This window comes from Lutjanus erythropterus, chromosome 8 (assembly GCF_056507025.1).
Source record: "Lutjanus erythropterus isolate fLutEry1 chromosome 8, fLutEry1.hap2, whole genome shotgun sequence".
NCBI classification, from domain to species: domain Eukaryota; kingdom Metazoa; phylum Chordata; class Actinopteri; order Lutjaniformes; family Lutjanidae; genus Lutjanus; species Lutjanus erythropterus.
The window spans coordinates 29,871,788-29,895,364 of record NC_139324.1 but is presented as its reverse complement, the minus strand read 5'-3'; the positions used below and the strand labels follow the sequence as shown (position 1 = coordinate 29,895,364).

Here is a 23,577-nt window from a genome sequence, read left to right as displayed (position 1 = left end):
TTCACACTTTGTGTTAGATCACCTCAGTACCCATCAAATCATTGAATCATAAAGAAAACCTTTCAGTTTGAACTTATTCTAGTGAGGACAGTGCTGCATAGCAACTCAGGTCAGGTATTATACACAAATCCAAAAAGTCAAGAAAAACTGATTCATGTTCACCTGCTTACCCCCAACTTTTAAACTGGAAACATTCTGAGGCCGTATCACAGAAACTTCCCAACTTGCAGATTCTTAACAGCTTGGTAACCATGGTAATTAGGGTTAGGACCTGATATAGGAAAAAAAGCCATAGAGATGGACAGCTTCTATGTTAATGCTCCTATCCTAACCTAAGATAAGAAATGTGTAATAAATAATTAAGAATTAATTAGAATTACAAGACACATGAATCATTACATGCAGGTGATGTGTATGTCATTTTAGATGAAATTTTCAGCAGATAAGATTGTCACAAATTTCTCTACAGAGGTTACCAAAACTTCTTACTCATCTGTCTTTAAGTTAAATGGCCATTGTTTATACACAATTTTTTGTATGCTTCACTGTCTCTTTAAAAAACAAACAAACAAACAATGGTTACAAAGTTGTACGGCAAGATCAGAAAAGTATTGTCGGTTGCTTGGTAACAGACATAAAAGTTGACAAGCAATGTTGTAGTGTATTGACATTCTCCTACCTAAGATAAGATAGAATGAATTAAGATAAGACAGGACTCTTAAAGTTAGTTAAGATCCAGTTCTGTATTATCAAATTGGGAAAAAAAACTACCTTAGACTCTTCCTATCTTAAGACTTAGGATAGGAAGTTTCTGTAATACGGCCCCTGAGCATTAACTTTGAGTTTAAATGTATTAAGCAAAAATGTATCCAACATATCAGCTTTTGATGAGAAATGACAATGTTCTCTCATTTTTTGTCATGTTCTCATTGAGTTTAAAGAGCTTTTTATGAAACTAAGAGTGTGTAAAACCCCTTTTTACGCTGGGCTGAAAATATGGTAATCACCAAGCATGGAGATACAATGACTTGACAGAAAATTGACAAATATTTCTCTTCTAAAATTGTGTTCATATGCTTGCAGAGGAAGCAATCACCCAGCTTGATATCTGGAAACAGACAGTCTATACTTATCACACACACACACACACACACACACACACACACACACACACACAGAGAGTCCAACATTTGCTGGGGAGTGAGTGACAGGTTCGTTATGCAGCAGCCTCTCGGTGGTGTGCCGGGTATTAGAGTGTTGCATTCCGACCGGGAAAACAGATTCACAGATCTATCAGCGGAGAGCTTAGGAATCCCTGAAGGAATGAACTGCAAATTAACATGGTCTCACACACATTAGCACCAGCAGTATCATCAAGTCAATCATACTTGACGTCTGCCGGAGAAGAAGCAGCAGCTGTGTTTGAGAGAGGACTCAAAACAATCCGGTCTCTAATCCAGCTGCATTTGACAGCGTTGAAGCTGGAAATACAACAGGCCTCCTCTTCAGAAATCAAAGTGTTCTCTCGTGCCGACATGTAGGGCTCCATTTTCCTGAAACATGGTTCAATAAGCAATTTTTGTGATCAGAAGAGCAGTCCTGAGTAGTGACAGTGAGTAATGATGGTGACAGCATTGTGTCAATATTTATGCAACTGCATGTTGTGAAAAAAAAACTATTTTTCACTGGTCTTGCACTGTGCATCTGTCCTGTTTTGAAGCTCCTGCTGTTTTTAATACGTAATGTTCACCCATTGGTGTTCACACAATCTTGTGAAAGGTAAAATAATTGAATCCAATGAATGTCCAAAGTAAAACACCAGAGATATGCAAAACCTCAATAGCACATTCAAGTTCCAACATAGATTTAAAAGATGCCTTCTAAAATGGTGGGCACCATGGGCAACATTATTTTTGGCCTTAAGGGAAAAAATGAAAAATGAAAATTCTACTAACCCTCATGCCAACTTAAGGTTGGGTTTAGTCTTTTTAGTCCACAAAATACTGCTGACATTTAACAGGAAAACAACGTTGCAGAATCTTCCAAACAGTTTAAGTGAATAGTGACCAGTTGTGTTTGTTTGCTTTTTTCAGTTATTTTTTATCATTTGAAAACTGGTCACTATTCACTTCCACTAAAATAACGCGCTGGCGTATTACAAAAGTTACATAGCAACTACATTCCTGCAATGACTTTGATTTAAGAAAATTAGTAACTTTTTAACCATTGATGTTTAATGCATTACCAATAGCAGGAATTCAGTTAAAACGGGTTCCTGTTTCTCCAAATCTTCAGTCTAAATTACTTCCAATTCCTGCGCTGTTCTGCTCCATCGTTACGATCACCTCTCCAAACCAATATCATGTCCAATGCTTCACTGGATGAAAACGTCCACATTATTTTGTCTTTAAACAGAAAAGAAGAATATCACAGTACAGTGACAGTTTTGCATTAAGTATATTTAAATGTGCAGAATTACCGCAATTAATCTAAAGTTGAATTTGCACATAACAAAAGAAGGCACAGCTGAACACATGTAAAGCAATCCTCCAAGTCTGTGAAGCAGATAACATAGTGCAATGCGAAAAAATGACTTAATTATAGTAACATGAGTAGTTGTAATTCGTTAGTTACACCCCCAGTAATTACAACAGCCCACCTTTGTTGCATATCATTCCCCATCTTTCTCTTCTTCTCTCCCCCTCAAGATGAAATTAAAGAAGCCTTTCTTTTATTAAAAAAATACAGAAAAACAAGCGCACATAATTAAACCATCCATCAAGTTCTGACCTGGCCCAGTTAGGATACCTGCACGTCTGATGCTTGGGACCTTGAGAGATGGGGCATGCAAACAAAATGATGAGTCTGTAAAGCATGTTTTTGAGATATATAAACCAACATGCAACAGATAAGACTGGCTTTATTTTATTTCAGTCTCATAAAGTTCAGAGTTCTGTTGCAGTGATTAAGGCCACATAACAATCTGAAATGCATCTTTATAGCTTAGACCCACTCTGGACATCATCAGAGCCACAGTGGCTGAATGCATCTCTGTATGTCTTTCTTGTTTAGGCAGAGATGAAAGGCCCTTTAAGGAGCACAAAGAGAATAAAATGGTCATTATGTACAGTCTACAGTAATTTGTCACTGGAATCTCATTTTCTGTGGATTCAAAGGGAAATGGGACACCATCCTTTTTCATGGCGGCACAAAAATGACTGCAGAGATGTCAGAATAACAAAAGAATGATAGCCTTTTTATCTGCACACTGCAGCCTGCTCAAAGCCTTTGTTACTACAACTGTACAGTTATCGTGATGTCTTCTGTCAGGGGGCGTCGCAGCAGCCATCAAGTTTTCTATTGCAGGTCATTTAATGACAAACCTTCAATAAATAACAGATTAGTGAAACAGATTATGCATGAACTCATGCAAAACAGCAAAGCTTCAACCGGCTGTGAATTAGAGCAGCAAACTAGAGAGAATGAGTGGTGAATTCATTCACTCAAGAACAGCACTGCTCCTCCATATGTTCAGGGTTCAGGGAGGGTTACATTTTTAAAGTGTCCCTTCCAACCCTGAACATATGGAGGAGTGGTGGTGATACAGTTACTAATTACCTGTTAATAAATGTAGTCAGTAATCTAATCCAACTATCACAATATTACATTGAGTATTGTAACTTGATTTCTTTGTGTTACTTTTGGATTACCTCAGTATCAAATGACACTATTGAGCCTAATATAAAGTTTTATGTTTGTCATTGGTTTATTAATTGTTTGTTTGGCTCTTGCTTCATTTGTAAGGACTGAATGCACATTTTGATTACTAGCAGTAATTATGCAAATTTAAATGCACATTCTTAAGTAGCAACTGAAACGTCTCACTAAAATGTTAAAGTAAACTGACAGAAACTTACTCACTTACACCATCCTGATCATCAGCATCATCATCTACAGTCCCAAAATATTTTTTAGTAGTAGTAATAGTAGTAGTAGTAGTATTACCAGGTTAGCTAGCTAGCTTGATTTCTGTGTAGCTAAAGTAGGCAGTCGATCCATGGAACTAATGTTAGCAGTTGGCCTGTGCAGCTAACGATAGCGGTTGGTCTTGCCTGTAAATATTTAAATTAGATGTTGAGACAAGATCATTTCCACCTAGTATTGTAATGTGTGCACACTGCAGGTGGCTTAGTGGTTGATTTGTGTAGCTAACACTAGTGGTTGGTATGTGTGCTAAAGTTAGCGTATCTTGTGTGTAGCTAACATTAGCAGTTGGTCTGTGCAGCTAATGTTAGCAGTTGATATGTGCAGCTACCGCTAGCGGTTGGTCTCACCTGTAAATGTTTCTTTAAATTAGATGTTGAGACACGATAATGGCGAAATTTTCACCTAACGACAGAATTTTTTCAAGAGATAATGAAATGGCAACTGTCAGATTAGCTGGTTTCACTAAAACCAGAGTGTTGTGAGATTTGTGAAGTGTTGTAATATGTGCACACTGCACATGGTAGTATATTGTTATTTATTACAAAATATATTCTAACATTGTAATCCTGCTAGTAATGCCCTTTTCATTAAATATGACTGCAATCTGATTATGTCTTTTTTTGTAACTGTGGTTTTTACATGTAATGCGTTACTCCCTAAACCTGTACATGTTGGACCACTCTACTGAGTGACATTAATGACACATGAAATGTACTGAATCTTTTCAGGGACAAGAACTAATGTCCACGAGGAGATGAGAAAAATGAACCAATGCAATTACCTTTGTATTTCCACAGCTCGCAGAATAAGAACTTTCCCAAGGTCCATAACAAGTACACCACTTTGCAGTGGCAAAATTATACACATATGAGCAATTAGCTCCTCAGAGAGTTGTCAGCTGAAAGACTGTGTGGCCCACGCACTGTCTCAACTACCGAGACTCTGCTGTGTCCATTTTGCCACCAGAGGGATGAAGAGCTGTACTTTTTATTCACTAACACTCAGTGACAGGGGATCTGCTAACACACAGCGCCTAGAGAATACACTGATTACTGCAGGAAGGGCACCCAGATCATCAGGACATGAATTAATCTGTAACAGCGTTGTTTATATTGCAAAGCACTCCGGAGAGCAGGAAATGAAAAAGGAGCTTTTGCAATAAAAGAGAACCTCCCGTCTTATGAAAGTCTCCCTTCTCACAATTGTTGTGTCGCTTGTCCTGTTGGCCTGCTCATCCCTTTCCCACCTGAGCATGTTGCAACAATCTGTCTTCCCTCCAGGCTTTATTTACTCATGTGGAAAGCACAATCGCTCATCAAAGATGCCTGGGAGTGAGATATAAGTGGGAGGCAAAACGAAAGCAAGGACAGAATAAAAGGCTGGAATGAACAGTAACACCGAGAACAATGCCAGCTAATTACAGCAGCCAGAGCGCTGCAGAACAAACAGCTGATGAGTTGAGAAGAAGAGTCTGTCTTTCAGTGATAAATTGGAATGAAATGAGCCAAATCTCATGCATGAAATGTTAACTAGTTATCTTAATCATCCATTTCATTTTACCTTTCACAATTCACACCTTCTGCACTTCTCATACCAGACATAAATAAAGGTGCTAACTAGAACCATAAAGGGTTTTTCTGCTTGTCCCCTTAGAGGGGGAGTGGAGAACCCTTTTTGTTTCCTGGTAGAACCTTTTATACAGGTTCCTAGAACCCCTTTAGAAAGTTCCACCAAGAATCCAGCGTAAAGGATAATAAAAAGAACCATCTCACCCAGAACCCCCTATGGGAAGCTCTGTCTAGAACAGTTCCACCTTCTAAGGGTAGTAACAAGAGCTCATTTTGACTAACATAATACATAATTGGGGTTCTACCAAGAACTGTTTTGTAATCCACAAGCATGATCTACAGGGAACCTTTTTATCTCCCATGGGTTTTATCAAGATTTTTTTTATGGTACAAGGAACCCTGATGAAAGATGGATTTCAACCAACCTTGAAGAGCTCTTTTTTTGTTTTTCCAAAAAGGGTTCTCTCATGAAAATGCTTCTTAATGCAACCATTAGTGTTACAAAGAAACCTTGACATATTTTTTCTTTAAAACAGGGTTCTTCTGAAGCAAATGGTTCTGGGTAGAACCTCAACCCCTCAGGAAGAACGCCTATTTCTTTTTTGTAATGATTTATTTATTGGATACAGATAGTGTACAACATTTTTCAGTAATATTAAATAATTAAAAAAAAACCTCAAAGGATCAACAAAAGAAGAGACGTGCCATTCGCTTTCTTCCCTTAAAATAATGACAACACAAAAAGCCCCCACCCCCCAAAAACCCCTGTATTTGATTTGGTTCTTTACACTTAGCATTAAACCATAAAAATTGTCATATTAATGATGTAAATATGAAAATATATTTGGATATAAAATTAAATTAGGTTTGGTTGCAAGTAGAACAGGTGAATGTCAGCCATCACATTTGAGTTGAGGGAAAGCATCTATGAAATCTCCCCAGATCTTCCTAAACGTTGTGAGGCTTTAAGAACCCTTATTTCTAAGAGTGTTTTATATCTGGAGCTCCTTCTGAAAGTGACCCAGTTCTATATGATCAATAATGTCATCTGTGTCCAGACACATGAATCCAGCCAGTCATCTCTGCATGGCCAATCTGTAGTTCTCAAGAAGAAGCTGTGGTCTGTGTGACAGCCTTGCCCTTTCCAAAACAGAGGGGTACACGGCAACTCTGAAATCAATTACCCTGGATTTCATCCCACTACACGCCCCTCAGACGAGAGCTGGCAGCACCCAGCCCTGCTCCCTATAATGAGGTTAAGAACCAGACCGGCACTGACCAAAAATCGTCCAATATAATCTCTCCTTTGGACCCAAGAAGGCGCAGAGAGATGAGATGTGCTGGGTTTTTATTTACATAATCACACCTAGACAATATAACAAGTGTATAACTAGCTGAGCATGACAAGTACCATCACAGCAGTCATGTATCTTAATCTGTTTATCTGTTACTTCTAGATAATTATTTGAACTGTTTCTCGATTACTTGTTGGCAATTATTTGAAACACTTTTCCATTACTTTTACCTGACTATCTCTATCCTTTACTTCTAGTGAATTATTTGAACTGCTTATCCATTTCTTTAAGCTAATTATTTGAAGTGTTCATCCATTACTTTTAGCTAACTACTGGAGTTTATGGTGTATTCATGACTTTTAACTGTATAAATTGTTGTCCGTATAATTATTTTAACTGCTTATTTATTACTTTAAGCTATTTCAGCTTCTTTGCTCGCTTGCTAACTAGTTTTCACAGAGTCTCAATTGCGAAAGTTTAAGTTAATGTGTTAACAGGCTCAAGTGGGCAGTTTACTGGTTCAGATCAAACCAGTGTATAATTCTATTTGGCCTTTTGGTGTTTATTTTCTTCCTTAACACAGATATGTGGATATATTTTCTTAATGAAATCGCACTTTATGTTCTTCAGATGCGTTACTTAAATTTAGATGTGTTAATTACGTGACCTTTCCACGTATCCCCTGGCAGCTGGACAGATACAAGTACCCATATACACTATGCCAAAAAGCAAAATTAAACAACTGAGGATGGACTGCCCTTAAATGATAGATTACCGTGAGTCCTCCCTAAAATAGATGATTTGATACAGGTGGTCGGCCAGATACATCGTCTCCACTAAATTATATTGCACTATAAAGCACACATAATAAAATAGGAATAAAATTAAAAGTGTAGAAAGAGAGTTGATCTCAAGAGGAGTAAATGGCTGACAGCAGAGTCAGGAGAGTTGCTCGGGTCAGACGGAGCAGCTGCAGAAAACAAAGCGTTAAAGAAGCAGATGCAGTGGCAGGAGAATCCATCTTGTCTCGCCGCTGTGTTGCTGTGCTGAGATGATAAAGGCAGTGGAAAGAATGATTGGATGCAAACAGGCGTCCATCTGAGCCTCCACAGAAAGTCAAATATGTGCACATGCACTGCATAAACAAACAGAAATAACTGTAGATGTGGAAAAGTCATGGGAATAAAAAATGATTGTGTGATTTTATTTTTCTTGTTGCCTCAGAGAGCCGTGAAAATAAGACTCAGGAATGTGTTTGCTATAGTTAGAGGCATGTAGTTTATGTTATACTGCAGGTCTACCTATACTGCAAGTCAAAAAACCCTGTTGTTTAAAATAAAGAAAAAGAAAAAACACTAAAAATGAGCTTCCAGAAACATACTTCCGTCTGGAAGGACATATTCCCTCATGTTCCCTCATTTTAGAAGCATGTGGTATTTTTATTGTGCTACAGTCACTGGAGCTGTATTCAAATAGCTCCACTCTGACGGAACCGAATGTGAAGTGATTATTGCCCTTCACTTCGCTTCTTTAGTACTAAATGACAGAGCACAGTGAAGGATAACATGGAAACAGTCCAATCAAAGCCATCAATTACTATTATGCATCAAACGCAGCTGCATAATAAAACGGAGTTAGGAGGAGAACTGCAGTACAAGTCCTGTCATGTATTATGTTAGTCAAAATGAAATAATATGCAAACTGCTGATTGCTTAAACTTCTGGAAGTCATAAGCTCCTGCAGTTTCTCACAAAGACTCGGCCAAAAAAGATTAAATTAGACTTTCACCGTGACAAATGCCAATATTTTGTTCCTGCAGTGGAGGAAGCTGCAGTTTCAGGACAGCAGTCTCAGCACTGGACTTCTAGAACCCTAGTTTTTCAGTGCCACCTAGTGATTTTAACGACTGCAAATAAGACAGTATGACATCTTAATACTTTGTTATAGCTGTAAAGGTTTAATCCACCAAAATACCACTGTCTCACAATTTTCAGTTTTAAAGTCTTATTCCACTCAAATACTACTTTTTGTTGAAGTGGCTGTCTGTCTAAGTACCTATGGTTTAAAGATTTCAGCCACCAAAAGAGTACTGTCAAACGAATTGTCACTTTAAAGGTTTAATCCACCCAAATACTACTTTCCGTTTCACTACTTATAGTTTTAATGTTTTTAGGGTCGAATACTATTTTTTGTCCAAGAACCTATTGTTTCAAGGCTTATTCCATCAAAATACTGTCAAACAACTTTTTAAATCAAAGTTTTAAAAGTCTAGTCCACCTAAATCCTACTTTCTGTCTTACTACTTACAGTTTTAAAGGTTTATTCCACCAAAATACTACTGTCTAACAATTAGTAATAACTGCTAATTATACTGCCGTACAAATTATCCAGACAGGTGTCTGGGTAGAAAACATTATAACATAGAAGGGTTCTCTGAAGAACCTGTCGTAGGCGATTCTGGATGTAACCTTTTATTGATGGTTTGAGGTACAACCCTTTATTATGGGTTCTAGGTAGAACTCTCTGAAAGGGTTCCAAAAGGGAACCTTTGTATAAAAGGTTTTTTTCAGGAAACAAAAAGGGTTCACCTGTGGGGACAAACCAAAGAACCCCATACGGTTCTAATTAGCACTTTTATTTCTAATAGTGTACTGAACGCATTGAGGCATTGATGGATTTAATTCTCACATGTTAAATTAGAATTTTGTTTTGTTATATATGATCACATCCCTGTGTGTACGGATGAGGAAAGGGCAGAAATGATCTTGATATGGTTATTTAAGACGTTTGTCCAACAGTTGATCTATATGGCCAGAATTCCAGAATATTATTAAAAACAAACAAAAGTGTATTGTAAATTCTGCATGGGTCTCTAGGTAGCAAACCTTGTTCGTGCAAAGCAACAGTGCCAAAAAAACAAACAAACAAACGCGCTGTCCCCTGTTTGGTGTAATGTCCTATAATTTGACAAAACTAGACTCAGTCGTGGTGGCTTACACCAGCCCTACCTCAGCACATCAGACAGTCTTATTATCCAATCAGCCACAGGATATAAGCACCATTTTTTTAGAAACCGGCAGGCAAAGCAAATTCAATTTGTACAGCACTGCATCAACAACACATGGATTTGTTCACATGAGTAACTTGTTTGTTGTGTGAATGTGAACTAGGACCCCTCCGAGACAGCAACATCATGTTTGCGAGACCATCCTTATTAGCTTGTTTGCATTCACAGCCCATCCCGAGTGGCAGCTAAAGCGAGAGATGCTGTCAGGCAGCCTGGCGTAATATGCCGCCTCGTCAGCAGATATACTGTACAACGAGGAGGCAGTCAGACACCGCTGCCTGCCTGGTTTGGTGCCTCACACGTCTCTCACAGCAACTACCACATCTACACATGTGATCGTGGGAGCAGGACACAGGAAAAAGGATCATGCTTAGGTGTATACTGGATACCAGCTCACTTTGGTTCACTCCACACACCAGCAGATGTGAGTGATTGTGCCTTACAAATCACAATGATAGAGAAGTAGACCATAGAGAGCCTCAGAGCAATGAACAAGTATAATATTAAAGTTATAGATCTACTTTCTGCAGGGATTAAATACGGCTTGGAGGCACAGAACTGTAGCATAACTGCTCACATAAAAAGTGCCGTCTCATTAAGTTAGAAATGTTCCTGAAACGGGACAGCTTCTGGTGTGAAGGTATACCAGACACTAACCTTTTCCCTGAGTTGCGAGCAGATGTCCTGCTGGTGCTGGCGGCCTCTGTGGAGCTCCAGCTCCTCCTGGTGGGCATGTCTAGCCTCCTGCAGGGTGACCAGGGATCTGGCCAGCAGCTCTTCGTGGTCCCGCTGCCACTGCTGGGTCAGCGCTCTCACCTGTGCCTGGGTGAAGCGCTGCCAGTCCCACATGCGTTCATGCTCCATCTGGAAAAAAAAACATACATGGTGGGTATTGTTTGCACATGGGATGGGATGACACAAAGGCATTGTTAAATGTCTTAATTGGTCAAGTGTATTAGTTATTCTTATAAACATTTAACAACTAGAATAGACTCCAACTAGATAGATTGCAGTTTAAATCCATGTCTTTCCAGACTCATCTAGTAAAAGGCATTAAGTGTATTTTTTGGTACAATGGAAGTTATCACTATATTGACATATATGATCCCAGAGAGAAACATGCTGTCTTTACTTATACACTATTGTTGTAATGCAGTACAAAGGACTGATTGAACCCTAACTGTTTTTAGAACATTATGTCACAGTGAAGTTGACCTTTGACCTTTTGAATATGAACTATTATAGTTATACATTTGTGTGAAATTTTGTTAGAATTGGTGTCTGAATGCTTGAGTTATAGCCAAGTTTTTGGAGGGACACAAAGACCTTTGACCATCAAAATCTAATCATTTCATCTAAGTGGAAGTTTGTGCCACATGTAACAAAACTTCCTCTAAACTTTACTGAGATATCACGTTTACAAGAATGGCGCAGACTTGAGGATACAGTGACCTTGACCTTTAGACCGCCAAAATTTAATAAGTTTATCCTTGAATCCAAGTGGACGTTTGCACCAGACGTAATTAAATTCCCTCGCGATGTCATTGAGATATTGTGTTCATGAGAATGGCATGAACTTTGACCACCAAAATCTACTCAGTTCATTGTTGAGTCGGACATTTGTGCCAGATGTAATGAATTTCCCTCTAGAACACATGTGTTGAACTCAAGACGAGTGCGTGCAAAGACGATCAAACGCATGCTTAGAATGCATCCTGATTTTGTTATCACAGATGAAGGCGTCTAGCTGCTAGATGTCAGTATATGCTAGGTAGTGTCTCAGTGTCATACAGTCTTTACCATTTGCACTCTAGCCAAGTGGTTGTTGTTAGCAGTTGAAGCAGTCTTGCAAAATGCTGTCATTTCATTTTTGAGCAAAAATGCTGTTTGGATTTGAAACTACCCATTCTTTTTGTTTTAAAAAACTGTATACTGTAACAGATGTACACATAAATGCCGGCTTTTACTGAAGCCAATAATAATCGAATGCAGAGACAATTATGTAACATGATAAGGTGATACATCTATACTCTTATATTTACAACTGTCCCTTTGAGGACAACCGTAATGCCAGTGTGGTGTGATGTGTGTGGTGTGGCCTGGGGTGAAATTGAGTTTTACACCCCTGCTCTAACTGTGACTTTTGACCACCAAAATCTAACCAGTTCATCCTCAAGTTCAAGTGGAGATCTGTGCTAAGTTTGAGGAAATTCCCTGCAGGTGTTCTTGAGATATGGAGTTCACGAGAATGTGATGGACAGACAGAGAACCTGAAAACATAATGCCTCCAGCCACAGCTGTCGCCGGCACAGAGGCATAAAAATCATGTGAATATGAAGAACGCCGTGAGCAAAATTGAAGTACTGCAGCCCAAACGGCAACTTCTCTGAAACAGCGTTGCACCACATTGATGACATGCAAACAGAAATCGAAAAACACCTCTGCATGATATACTGTCTATATTAATGGCAGGACTATAGGGAAACTTCTGTGTCAGATCTACCTCCGCTGGTGTATAAAATGGTCCCTCTCTCCTAGCTGTGAAATGTCCTGAAGGAAAACAGTTCCTTTCTGTGTGAGGGATGCCTGTAGCTATTCATCATTGTGTCAGCGCTCACAGAGGCTGCATCACTTGGCTGCTTCACTGGAACAGAGGGAATGATATTCATCTATGGGCTAATAGCGGCTAACTGACGGTGGGATGGCATTAGACGGCTGACTGGTTTTATTGAAAATGAGTGAGCTGACAGACCTGCCAACGGAACAGAAGTGCCAGAGGCAGTCGAGCAAATCCTGTTTATTAATGCACAACTTTAGAACTTGAGGAAGATCCACCCTTTGTTCCCCACTTTCTCTCGTCTTCTCCTTCACTACCCTTGCCTTTCTTGTGTTGTTAGAAGTGAGTGAACATGAACACAGTTGCATGCATGTATGCCCTTGTCATGTGTGTTTGCACATAATCATGCACTTTAGCCAAAACATTACATACAGTATGCGTATGGAAGCATCCACCGCACTGTGTCTGCAGTGCATGCTTAAAGTGGCACGACACTTAGTTTAGCTGCTGCATCCACATTCCCTCTGCGGAGTGCTGAATCCATGAGGACTGAGCAAAGGAGGCAATAAAAATGGCTTCCCAGATATAGTCAGAGTAGGTGAGAGGTATAAATTATTTCTACCACTGCCATGGCAAATTATGAGGGCATTACATTGAAATCCTGCTGGTACTCTTCTACTACTTGTTATGAGAGAACATATGAGAGTAAGTCATAATAGACAATAAAGAGCCCCATCCAGCAGAGGGAGATGTCCCCTCTAAGGTAGCTGGAATATCACCATCTGATGAAACTGGTTCTACTTAAGCTCAGCAAAAGGAACTCAGAAAACATGTCTGCATACTTCTTAATACAGCATAAAGTGGCACTTTGCTGAGAGGGTGATGTGTGCAGGAATTGCAGTTGCAGGTCATGGTGAGGCAAACTGTTGCAAGAAAATATTTTGGTCAAATATCTTGGGATTAAGAGAGCAAAGTGAGCAAATGCCATTAATACAATTCTCTAAATCAGGGATACTCAACTTACTTTGCTTGGGGACCCCTTTTGCAAAATGACAGGAGGCCTGGGGGCAGTTAATAAACAAATAATAATAATATGAATTATCACATAAAATGAACAAACATTCATGTTGTGAACATGAAAAGACTCACATTCCTTATTTTCATATTAACTGGCTTAACTAAATTAGCTAGATGTGAAAAGATTGATAGATAAATCAGATACTTTACTGCATTAATAAAATGCAGCTACATTTTAGTTGTAAATGCTTTGATAATGTTGTAAAGAGTTTACACAACATTAAACATAGATGAACTTCTTCCATCAGGCAATTACAAAAATGTGGAAAAGATTCATAAATATAAACCATGAACATAAACTACAGTTTCTAACTTTTGCTTCTCTCCAGCTAATGTCTGTCCTATCTGTCCCTCCTTTCTGGGAAAACTGTGTGGGTCAATTTATATTTATGCGAAATATGAATTAGACAATGTTCAGAGGGCCACCTGACACCCTGTCAGGGGCCAGATTTGGACCACGGGCTGCAAATTGAGTATCAGAGCTCTAAACTCCCTCCTGCTCTACTTTAATGGGGAAATTTCTCTTCAAAACCAAAGAGGGGAACTGAAATGACAACCTCACAAAAGCAATCTTTTTTTCAAAGCATAAAGTAAAACTTCTACAAAAAGATTCTCTCTAAAACTATTCTTCGCAGGCTTCACCAAATGGGAAAATGCTGAAAAGGCTCTAAAATTATTACACTGCACAAACCCTTTAATTATGGTGATATGTCACACCTGTTATACAGTTATGAAACAAAGCTGTTGTATCTTGTATTAGAATTGAAAGAGGACTGACAAAAACAACAGAAAAATGATGTAATCATCCTGAAATGCTTGCACGCAGATGAAACTAAATGGCAGGTGAGCAAAATATTAATGCTCAAACAGGAACAGCTTTCAACGCTCTGAAGTGAAAAATCAAAATAAGATAACTATAGAATTTTCAATCAAGCCATATGTCTGCGAGAGCAATGGGAATTGCTTTTCATACAACAAATACAAGTGAAAAATCTGCCCAAAGTAGACATCTGCCAAACAGACAGGATTCTTTTTATTTCACTTTATTTCTGATGGAGCCAAAACTTCACAGGCGCAGATCTCACTCACAACCAGAGGACGATCCTTTGAGCTCACTGGATACCAATCAATGTCATGCTTGTTCACTCAATTTAGATTTCAGATACAGAAAATGCCCCAAAAAGCCTGTATAAAATCAAGATTTTACACACTGATATCAGAAAAGCATTTATGCACTTAATCAGTGGGGCTTCAGCAACCCAATCGGTAGTTCGCTTCACACTGATTATCCACCGCATGCAAGCCAGCTTAATTATGACTAATAGCTGATTTAGGTGGAGTCAGCACAACATCATCTCTGGGTCTGTTTCTGAGGAAGTGACAAGTGTGGAGAAACACTGCTCAGAAACACACATCTATCCCTCTCATCCACCCTCCACGACCCCAAGGCTGAACGATCACAGCTCTAAATGCGGCACCCAGCTGGAACTGATATGAGGACAGGTCTCTGGGTGCGGGTGAAGGAGGAGAGAGGGGCTGGCGGTTGTCATGGCGATGCTGGGCGGTGGTGTGAGTAGGAGTAGGAGTCGTCCACAGTGGGTGACACGGCACATCCTGCAGCGTGCTGAGCGGATCATTGTCCAGGCTTATCTGTGTCTCTGTCCGCTCAGTTCAGGCTACTGAGCTACATTGATCAGGGAGCCAGGGACTCACGCTGCAGGGAGGCTTCAGACTGGAGCAGGGAGTCACGTTTTTAGATGGGTCTATGTGTGGAAGTGCATCAATATACAATATGTGCACGTGCAAGACACTTCCTACGTCCTACCCCTTTTTGCTCTGTGCACCAATAAGAGTTCAGCAAGCCTGGTACATCGGCAAACTTTTTTCTTTTCCTGTTTCCTCTAAACAAGAGCAGCAGTTTTTTTCTCCCGCCATAAACATAAAATATAACATAAACAAGCACAAATCTGCAATAGCCGCAACCAGCTACTGTGACGTACTTACACACACACACTCTCTGCCAAGTCCAATGATGCCTGCCACCAAGCTCTATGGCGAACAGCTCAGAAGTTATGAAAGGGGGCGTGGCTAACTCTGCTGATTCCAGTTGCAGTTGCAATTGCATAATGCACCACTCATTGTAACTTTGTCTGGGAAAATGTTAGCACAGGCTCATTTAATTTGATTTCAAGAAGAATCTGACCCAGTGGCAGTGACACTGAGAACAACTACACACATCTTGTTGCTGATGGTCTCATTTGCTTATGAAGGTCATATACAGAGGGATCAGTAATAAGACCTGTTAAAAACTCCTTACAGTAGGTTTAAGTTAGATAATGTTAGCAAAACACCAGCTAACTAGCTAGCTAACCTACATCAATTATTAGCTAGGTAATTAGCTAGCACTATGTTAACATTAGCAAACTTTGGATGTGACCCTATGTTGCTTGTTGCATTGTGTACATTGTGTGAAGAAACATTAAACGGGCAGTGGGCAGTAGTGCTTGAGTTATCTAAAACTGCTCATTGTTAGCAGCTCAGACAGTGGTTGTACCAGGCAGCTTCAAGGTGTGAATGTAACTGCACAGTATGAGTGTGAACAGGACTCCTTTGCAAAAAGAGAAAGGGAAACTTCCCTGGATAAACAATTATTTTCACTGTCTATTAAAGGAATCATTTGGAGTATTGGAAGTGGACTTTTATGAGGTACTTGTCCATTTAGAGCATCCCTTACAGGGGATGGAGGAGAAGATGGAGAAGCTGAGAGGAGTACCAATACAAAAGCTAAACAATGACCTGCTGTGGACAGGGTCAGCAGCAAAACATATTTTAGCCACATAAAAAAACAGTCCATCCCATCCATCAGTTCAAAAATATAAAGAAAGATACTCAGTATACTATCCTACAAGAGAAACTTAAGCAGGGGCTTCTTACCCTTACCCTCTTGATTATGAGAACTGATGGATTTAAGTTTTTTTAAAGCATGTATCAGTATTTTTGTATTTTGGTGTTCAGGTGACTGGTGTGTGTATACATTGTAAACAACAGTCTGTGTACATTGTTCCAGGCTGAGACCAACCAGTGTGTGCATACCTGTGTTTACTGTACATACACAGAATATTTGTTATTCTTTATTTGATAAACTTAGTTAAACTTAGCTTTTTTTTTTTTTCTTTAACAGCTATTTTTGCCAAAGTACTGACCAGCTCTTGTCTAGTTTTCTCAGGGAAGAGTCTTTGCAGCATGTCCATGTAGAGTGCTCTGTGGTTGGGAATGTCCTGAGTGTACTGAGACAAAGTGAACTGGAAGCGTTGGTGGTCGTCTGCACACCAGCCACAGAACCTGAAACAGATTCCCCAACCCAGAAAAGGCATGATCAAAAAATAATTACATGAATAAATAAATGAATTAACAGCACACAATGTTCCCTTTCCTTAGTTACACTTCATTTCACTTCCAGAAGGCACATATTGATCACTTATGTCCTATAATTTATTATCATTATCATTACTATTACTATTATTAAATAATAGAAGCTAACTGCTGTGCTATATAGAATGAATCACAATGTTTGTTTAACAATAACTTCAGGGTAGAAAACCCCTGTATCACATACACATAATTTAATGTTGAATGTTTTCTTTTTCCTGATGTTATTTCAAAGTGAAATACATGTTTTATGCTTAACTAACGTTAGGTTGGAGATCTAATTTACCTGTTGGACTACAGACATGTCAGCATGACAATGACAGCTTGAGTTTCCCCAAAACTGGCAGTTAGACTGTATTCAGACCAAATCAGGTATTGCAGCGATTGGCGCAGGGTTGTGCGACTGTGTGTGGGGGGTTAAGGGGTGTATATTTGTGCTTTGAAACAATCAGAAAATAGCATTTTATTTCTCCGATCCACCAGCTTCCTCACTGCCACCGCTCTTCCCATTCAGTCTCTTCGACCATTGCTGTGCTTTGTCTCTCAAAGAAAGGAGACGTACCAAATGAAGCTTCTTGGTGTTGCTATGCCGCATAAATTGCAGCCAGACCCAGATGTTGAAGGTGTGTACATGAAAAAAATTACCAAGCCTAGACACAATTAGGTGGGTATCATCGTTTTGGTGCATGAACTCCACCTGAATAGCGCCAAGTTTCAGGAGATATTTTAGGCTGAGTTAGTCCAATTGGCGGTGTTGTGTGATTAAAAAAGATGCTAGCAAAACAAAATGGAACTTTAAATAATCACAACAGAAATTCCACATAGGTCGTACGACCAAATTTTTTTTATCTTTAAATGTTACAGTTACTGCGGAAAATAACAGCAGAAATAAACAAGTTTACCGAATTTACATATCTCTGCAATTCAAATCACCTGCCAGTTTTCTACCTGGAAATGACTGTTGTTGTTAGCGTGACAGCACAGTGATTCTGTCTATGGTGACCATATGGAAATGAAAATCAAGTCATCAAGTGGCTTTGAGAAACAGATATAATCAACCTCCTGGTGCTTCTGGGGAGTGAAGTGACAGTGCCTCTATATGCTGCTGATGTCCCACTGAGCTTTTAATTTTTCATCTTGGAGTTCTGGTTTTTCATTTATCAAGATGGATGGCTGAAAACCATTCAAAGCCTATTTTTTATCAAGGCGGAGGAAGATATTGAAGGGAATGTCGCCATACATATATTACATATTAGCTAGTTATTTATGTATAACGAAGAAGCAAGAGTTAACTGAAAAGAAGCAGTGATGAACTTCAGTTGTCCTCAGGCCTACCTGTCAGTACTTTGCAGCTGCTCTTGGAGACTCTGCAGCCTGCCCTGGTATCTTTCTGACAGGGAATGGAAGGCCTCGATTAGGGAGTCCTTCAGCTCTGGGTAAGGACAGTCTGAATCCAAAACCTCCTCTGGAACATTTTCCATGTTCACCAGATCATCTGAAGGGCTGGTAAGATATTTCTGCAGAGGATAATATGATCATCTTTGAGATATGATGATTGAGACTGAATACAATAAAAAATGTCTGAATACCGTACTAGAGTGTGATGATATCTACCATGATAGTACATGCACAATTACTTTATTTTATTATTTTTATTTTATAAAAGGACTGCCACTGACTGCTGCATTGTTGTATGGTTAGGTCATGGCTGGCCATGTTATTTTGTTTTATTGAAGAAGGAAAACAGGAAGGAAAAATGAATGCTATCTGAGCAAAAATGCTGTACACATCAGTTCTATTATTTAAAAAAGGACATTTCTTCAAGTCCTTTTATTAAACATTGTAATAAATACTGTGTAGAGGATTTTTTTTTAATTGATCACACCTTTTCTGTATTGTTTGGAGTGTCCAAATTCTCTGATTTCAGCTTCTCAAATGTGAATATTTTCTGATTTCTTTACTCCTCTAAGGTAGCAAACTGAATACCTTTGGGTTGTGGGTTTTCAAACAAGACATTCAACAGTATTCAATTCAATTTTTCACAGTTTTCTGATATATTATGGACAACATTTCTTATAAACAAGAAAATAATAGACAAATTAATCCATGAACAAAACAATCATTAGGTGCAGCCTTGGTATTATTACATCCCTTTTAATGAAATGTGTAGACATTTTCTTTTACTATAATACAGAATGGAAATTGGTTATTTGCTGAAACAGTAGGAGGATGTACAGAACTGAGAACCTCACCTCCAAGCCAAGGCCATTAATCTCCTCATCCAAAGACAGGAACTCTGCACGAAGTTTTGCATTTATGTCATCTTGCTGGTCTTTTACAAACTTTATCTGGTGATTCAAGGGTAAAACCATACAAAAATAGTTATAGATGCAAGCTTAGAAAACAAACATGACTTTACATAGGAAAATCAAACTGGCAAGCATGCCCAGACCATCCAAGAATTCCTCTGATATCAATTATGCTTTGAGAAAGACTCGTCTTACAGCTGAAAATCACAGCTATATATCTGGGACTGTAGGGACACACAGTGCAGACCGCTGTAACACTTTCTTCTTTGTTGTCTGCTATGTCAGCTCAAATCAACAATACTGGTTGAACTCAGGTCCCCTCTGTTCTCTCAGACGTCTAGATTCAAAAACATTTATCGGTTGAGTGATTCGGTGATAGAAGTAATCAGCGACTGCGTTTTTTTCTCTAAGATTTTTATATCAGAAGGAGGAAAACAGTTGCTTAGAAATGGAGACAATGCTTATCAAATAATTATGCCTATTTCTCTGTTTCAGAACAGGAACAGAAATTTGAATCCAAACTGAAGTAAGATATCTTCATTCATATAAATAGTAAAGGAGTAGTCACATTATATATAGTTTTCAAACAATTGTAAAAACTGGACAAATTGTGGAAGAGTGGTGAAAGGATCAAGATCAAAATATCCTTCTGATTATATTGATACAATTGGTTATGAACTAATCAAAAAACTAGCACAATGAAGGAAATCGGTTCTTTCAGATCTTAAGAGACATGTACCGACTCCTCTATCCTTTAAGGCAACACATTTTTTTTCTCGATCGAGACCTCTCACTGAAGACATGTATCTCAGTTTCATCTTGTCTTTTTTTTTCCAGCACCTTGCTGTTGGCCTTCGCAGGGTGATCACATGCCCACAAGCACCCTTTTTGTCCAAGCATGACTACAGACTTGACTGCAGACGACAGCCGTGGCGAGACGCTTGTCAGTTGTGGTTTTGCACACTCGGTTTGCACGCCGTTCACTGTTAAACCACCTACACAAGAGTTCTGCACTTCAGTGTCTCCTGGTGTATGTCATCAGATGGAATATATAATACTGTACAGATGAAAACCAGATCTTAATTTTCTCCAGCAAAAAGGCTAATGTCATTCACAAAGCATTGCATCACTCTACCAAATAAAAAACACTTAAACTGTCATTTAATGTGGACCCGCTTTGCATCTGGTTGGGCTAATCACAACAATTTATTAAATATGGGGCAGTTTCTAGGGTTGGACGATTGGACAAATATAATGGCTATCAGCGATGGGCTGAATCTATATTTTTTGGGGGGGCAATTTTTGTGATTTTTCTTAGCTAATTTAAAGGGGTAGTTAACCCAACAATGAAACTTCAGTCACTATCTACTCACCCTCATACCGATTGAGGGTCGGGCTTATTGTGTTAGCCCACAAAATGCTGCTGGAGTTTCACAGGAAAACAGCGCTACAGAATCTCCCAAACAACTGAAGTGAATAGTGACCAGGTTTCAAACGTAAAAACCAATTGGAAAAAAAACATAAAACGCCTCTCTACTACTTGTCTGGCATAATCCAAGTCTCCTAAAATCCCGACATGTTGTTTGTACACAGTCACAACACACTAACCCAGTTCAGAAGGTGTGCATGTTCACATGAACGTGGCTCCAAGCTGAGGATCTACAGCGCAGATTCCGGCTGAAAACATGGTGTAAATAACATTTTTTAGTTTTTGGCATGTTGGGGCTTTAGAAGACTTGGATTATACCAGACGAGCAGCATGGAGGGATTTTATGTTTTTATGCTGTTGTTTTTTTTTACATTTGCCTTCCTTGTCTGGGAGATTTCCTGTGCAACTCCAGCAGTGTTTTGTGGACTAAAAAACTGAACCCGACAATCAATCAGCATGAGGGTGAGTAGATAATGACTGAATTTTCATTTACAACTTTTCAAATCTGGACCTTCAACCCTCCTCTGTAAATCACTGTATAAAACATATTAAACAAAACAGATGCTATTGGCCTGATTGAATCCAAGGCTGGTAGAAGGTCTGTCTGCCAGAGCAAATGAAAACATGAGCTTGGCAGAGTCATCTGGTTCCCAGGGAGTCATATCATACATTTTGATTCCCTTTTGTAAAGTAATACTTAACATAGTGCCCAATTTCTAAATTTTCTCTTTAGCTTTCTTTTAACACACTTAGGGATAGGAGTGTAATTATATAACGCCCAAGAAGGATCTGTCTCTGAATTTGTGGTGAGAAATGGAAAACATGGACAAAAGTTATGAGAAGAAAAGAAAAAGACAAAAAGAAGGGTTGTCCTATTGTGCCTTGCAATCAGGTGGCTAGGGGCTGTGGGCCAGCAAGAGTAGAGAGGGTCATGGGAAAGAAACAAGCATGAGTGAGCCACACAGAGGAGACAAAATGGCTGGCAGACGGTTCATTCCAAGTATGGTCTGTCTTTAAAGACCCCTGCTTACTCCCTAATCTCGCCATTCATCTCTAGAGCTTGCAAAAAGCCTCTGAGAGTCAAAGGCAGAATTGATGACTTAGGGACTGTGGATATCTAACAAACAAGAGATTCACGGACAGTGAATACAGCGCTGAGTGCAAGCTGAGATCTTTGTGTGAACAAGCAGGAGATTTTAAACTTCTGTTGGAAGGGCAGGACAGGCTATTTTGGTTTGGTACCTGCAGAGAGTGAGCACAGCCAAGGTTCATTGTTGAAGGCTTTGACTGTACTGATGGGATCAAATACTCACGGATGATTTGATAATAGCTGAGAACATGAATTCTAAGATCAAGAATTTTCGAAAGCTGCAGCATTTTAGTTTTTGAAGCAGATACAGTAAAGACTATACCAATTTATATTAGAAATCTCTCCATTGTGCTAGCTTTCTACTGATTCATCTCTGTAAAAACTAACTGTGGACACTCAGACATGTCTTTCTTTCATATTACACAGATACCTGTTGTAGTACTTGGTCCCAGTTTGATCGATGGGCAGCGAGCTGCTGATGTTGTATTTCGCCCAGTCTGAAGCACAGGTCATCTTTTAGGTGATGAACAGGCTCCACAGTGGCCACCCTGAATGCCTCCCGCTCCCTCTCGAGGAGCAGCCCTAAACCCCAACACAGACATGCAAGGACACATATTAGTACAGTACTTATAAACAGCAGAGACTGATGTAGATGCAGTTTGGAGAAACCGTTTGTGTTCTTTACCGTAATCTTGAAGCGAGAAGATGGCAGTGTCTCTTCTACCATTTGGCCTGATCTGCTCTAGAAAATCATGGATGTCGTTCTCAGCCTTCTCCCTGATTCATGAAACAAAGATAAATACAACTGCATTATAATAGTTAGTTTTTAAATGGTTATAAATCGGTTTCAGTTTAATACTGATGCCTCAGTATGACCCTATGTAAGCAAATGAGACCATTTGCGATGAGATTGGCTATTTCTCTATATGCCTTGATCCCTGCCATCAGGTCCAATCCTCCATGAAATCAGATTAAATAAGACTGTGTTTACATTTTCCAAAGTTACAGCGAGAGGTACATAAGCCAGTTAAAAGGAAGCAGGAGGAGATTTTTATTTAGATAGTTTTATTTTTGATTATATATTTTGCAGTTACGGCGGTATTAGTATCAAAATACACCTTGAGTACCAAAACTTAAACCAATCATCATGAAAACTGTCCCATTTCAGAATAATTAATATTATTGATGCACTGATATGTAAGTATCACTGTAATGTTGTCTTTCAATTACCTCATATACTGCTTGGTAACTTAAGTACATCAGTAATCATCAGTACATCATAATTTATTTGTTGATTACATTTTGTATAAATTGTCTGAATCTGCAACATAACTGAAACTACCAAATAAAGCTAATGAGGACAAGCGTTCAGTTTTAGCTTTGATGAGTTGGAGAGGAAACCCCACCTTTCTGGGAATTCTTCTTCCCAGTTATCAACCCAGGATAAGGATTTGAATGAAATCAAATTCAAAAATAATTTGTCTTGGCAGTCGATTCACTATGTTCACACAGCAGCCATTTCCTCCCATGTCACACTGACACTGGGAAGCTCAAATGTCGTTCTGCTGTGTTCCAGGTTGCAAACTGTACAAACATAGAGACTCTGAAAAACTGTTGTCATTTCACCACCTCCTGATTGATAAGCAGCTGAAAAGACAATGGATAGTGAAAATCCAGAGAGACATATTTCAAACCACAACAACACATTCGATAATTGATCATGTTCCATGAAACAACAGATAACATTTGGCTTCAGCCACTAACACTTC

At 39.1% G+C, this 23,577-nt stretch overlaps 1 protein-coding gene across 1 annotated transcript in view; it reads right to left on the bottom strand.

Moving 5' to 3' along the window:
* Positions 1-23,577, bottom strand: part of LOC146323035 (coiled-coil domain-containing protein 148-like) — a 40,467-nt gene that overhangs the window by 7,718 nt on the left and 9,172 nt on the right. Inside the window, exons 5-10 of the mRNA XM_084725239.1 lie at positions 22,494-22,585; positions 22,239-22,390; positions 19,233-19,328; positions 18,316-18,497; positions 16,755-16,893; positions 10,575-10,781 (exon numbers count right to left, since the gene is read on the bottom strand). Coding sequence (XP_084581365.1) covers positions 10,575-10,781; positions 16,755-16,893; positions 18,316-18,497; positions 19,233-19,328; positions 22,239-22,390; positions 22,494-22,585 — 868 coding nt within the window. The remainder of the gene's footprint in view (positions 1-10,574; positions 10,782-16,754; positions 16,894-18,315; positions 18,498-19,232; positions 19,329-22,238; positions 22,391-22,493; positions 22,586-23,577) is intronic.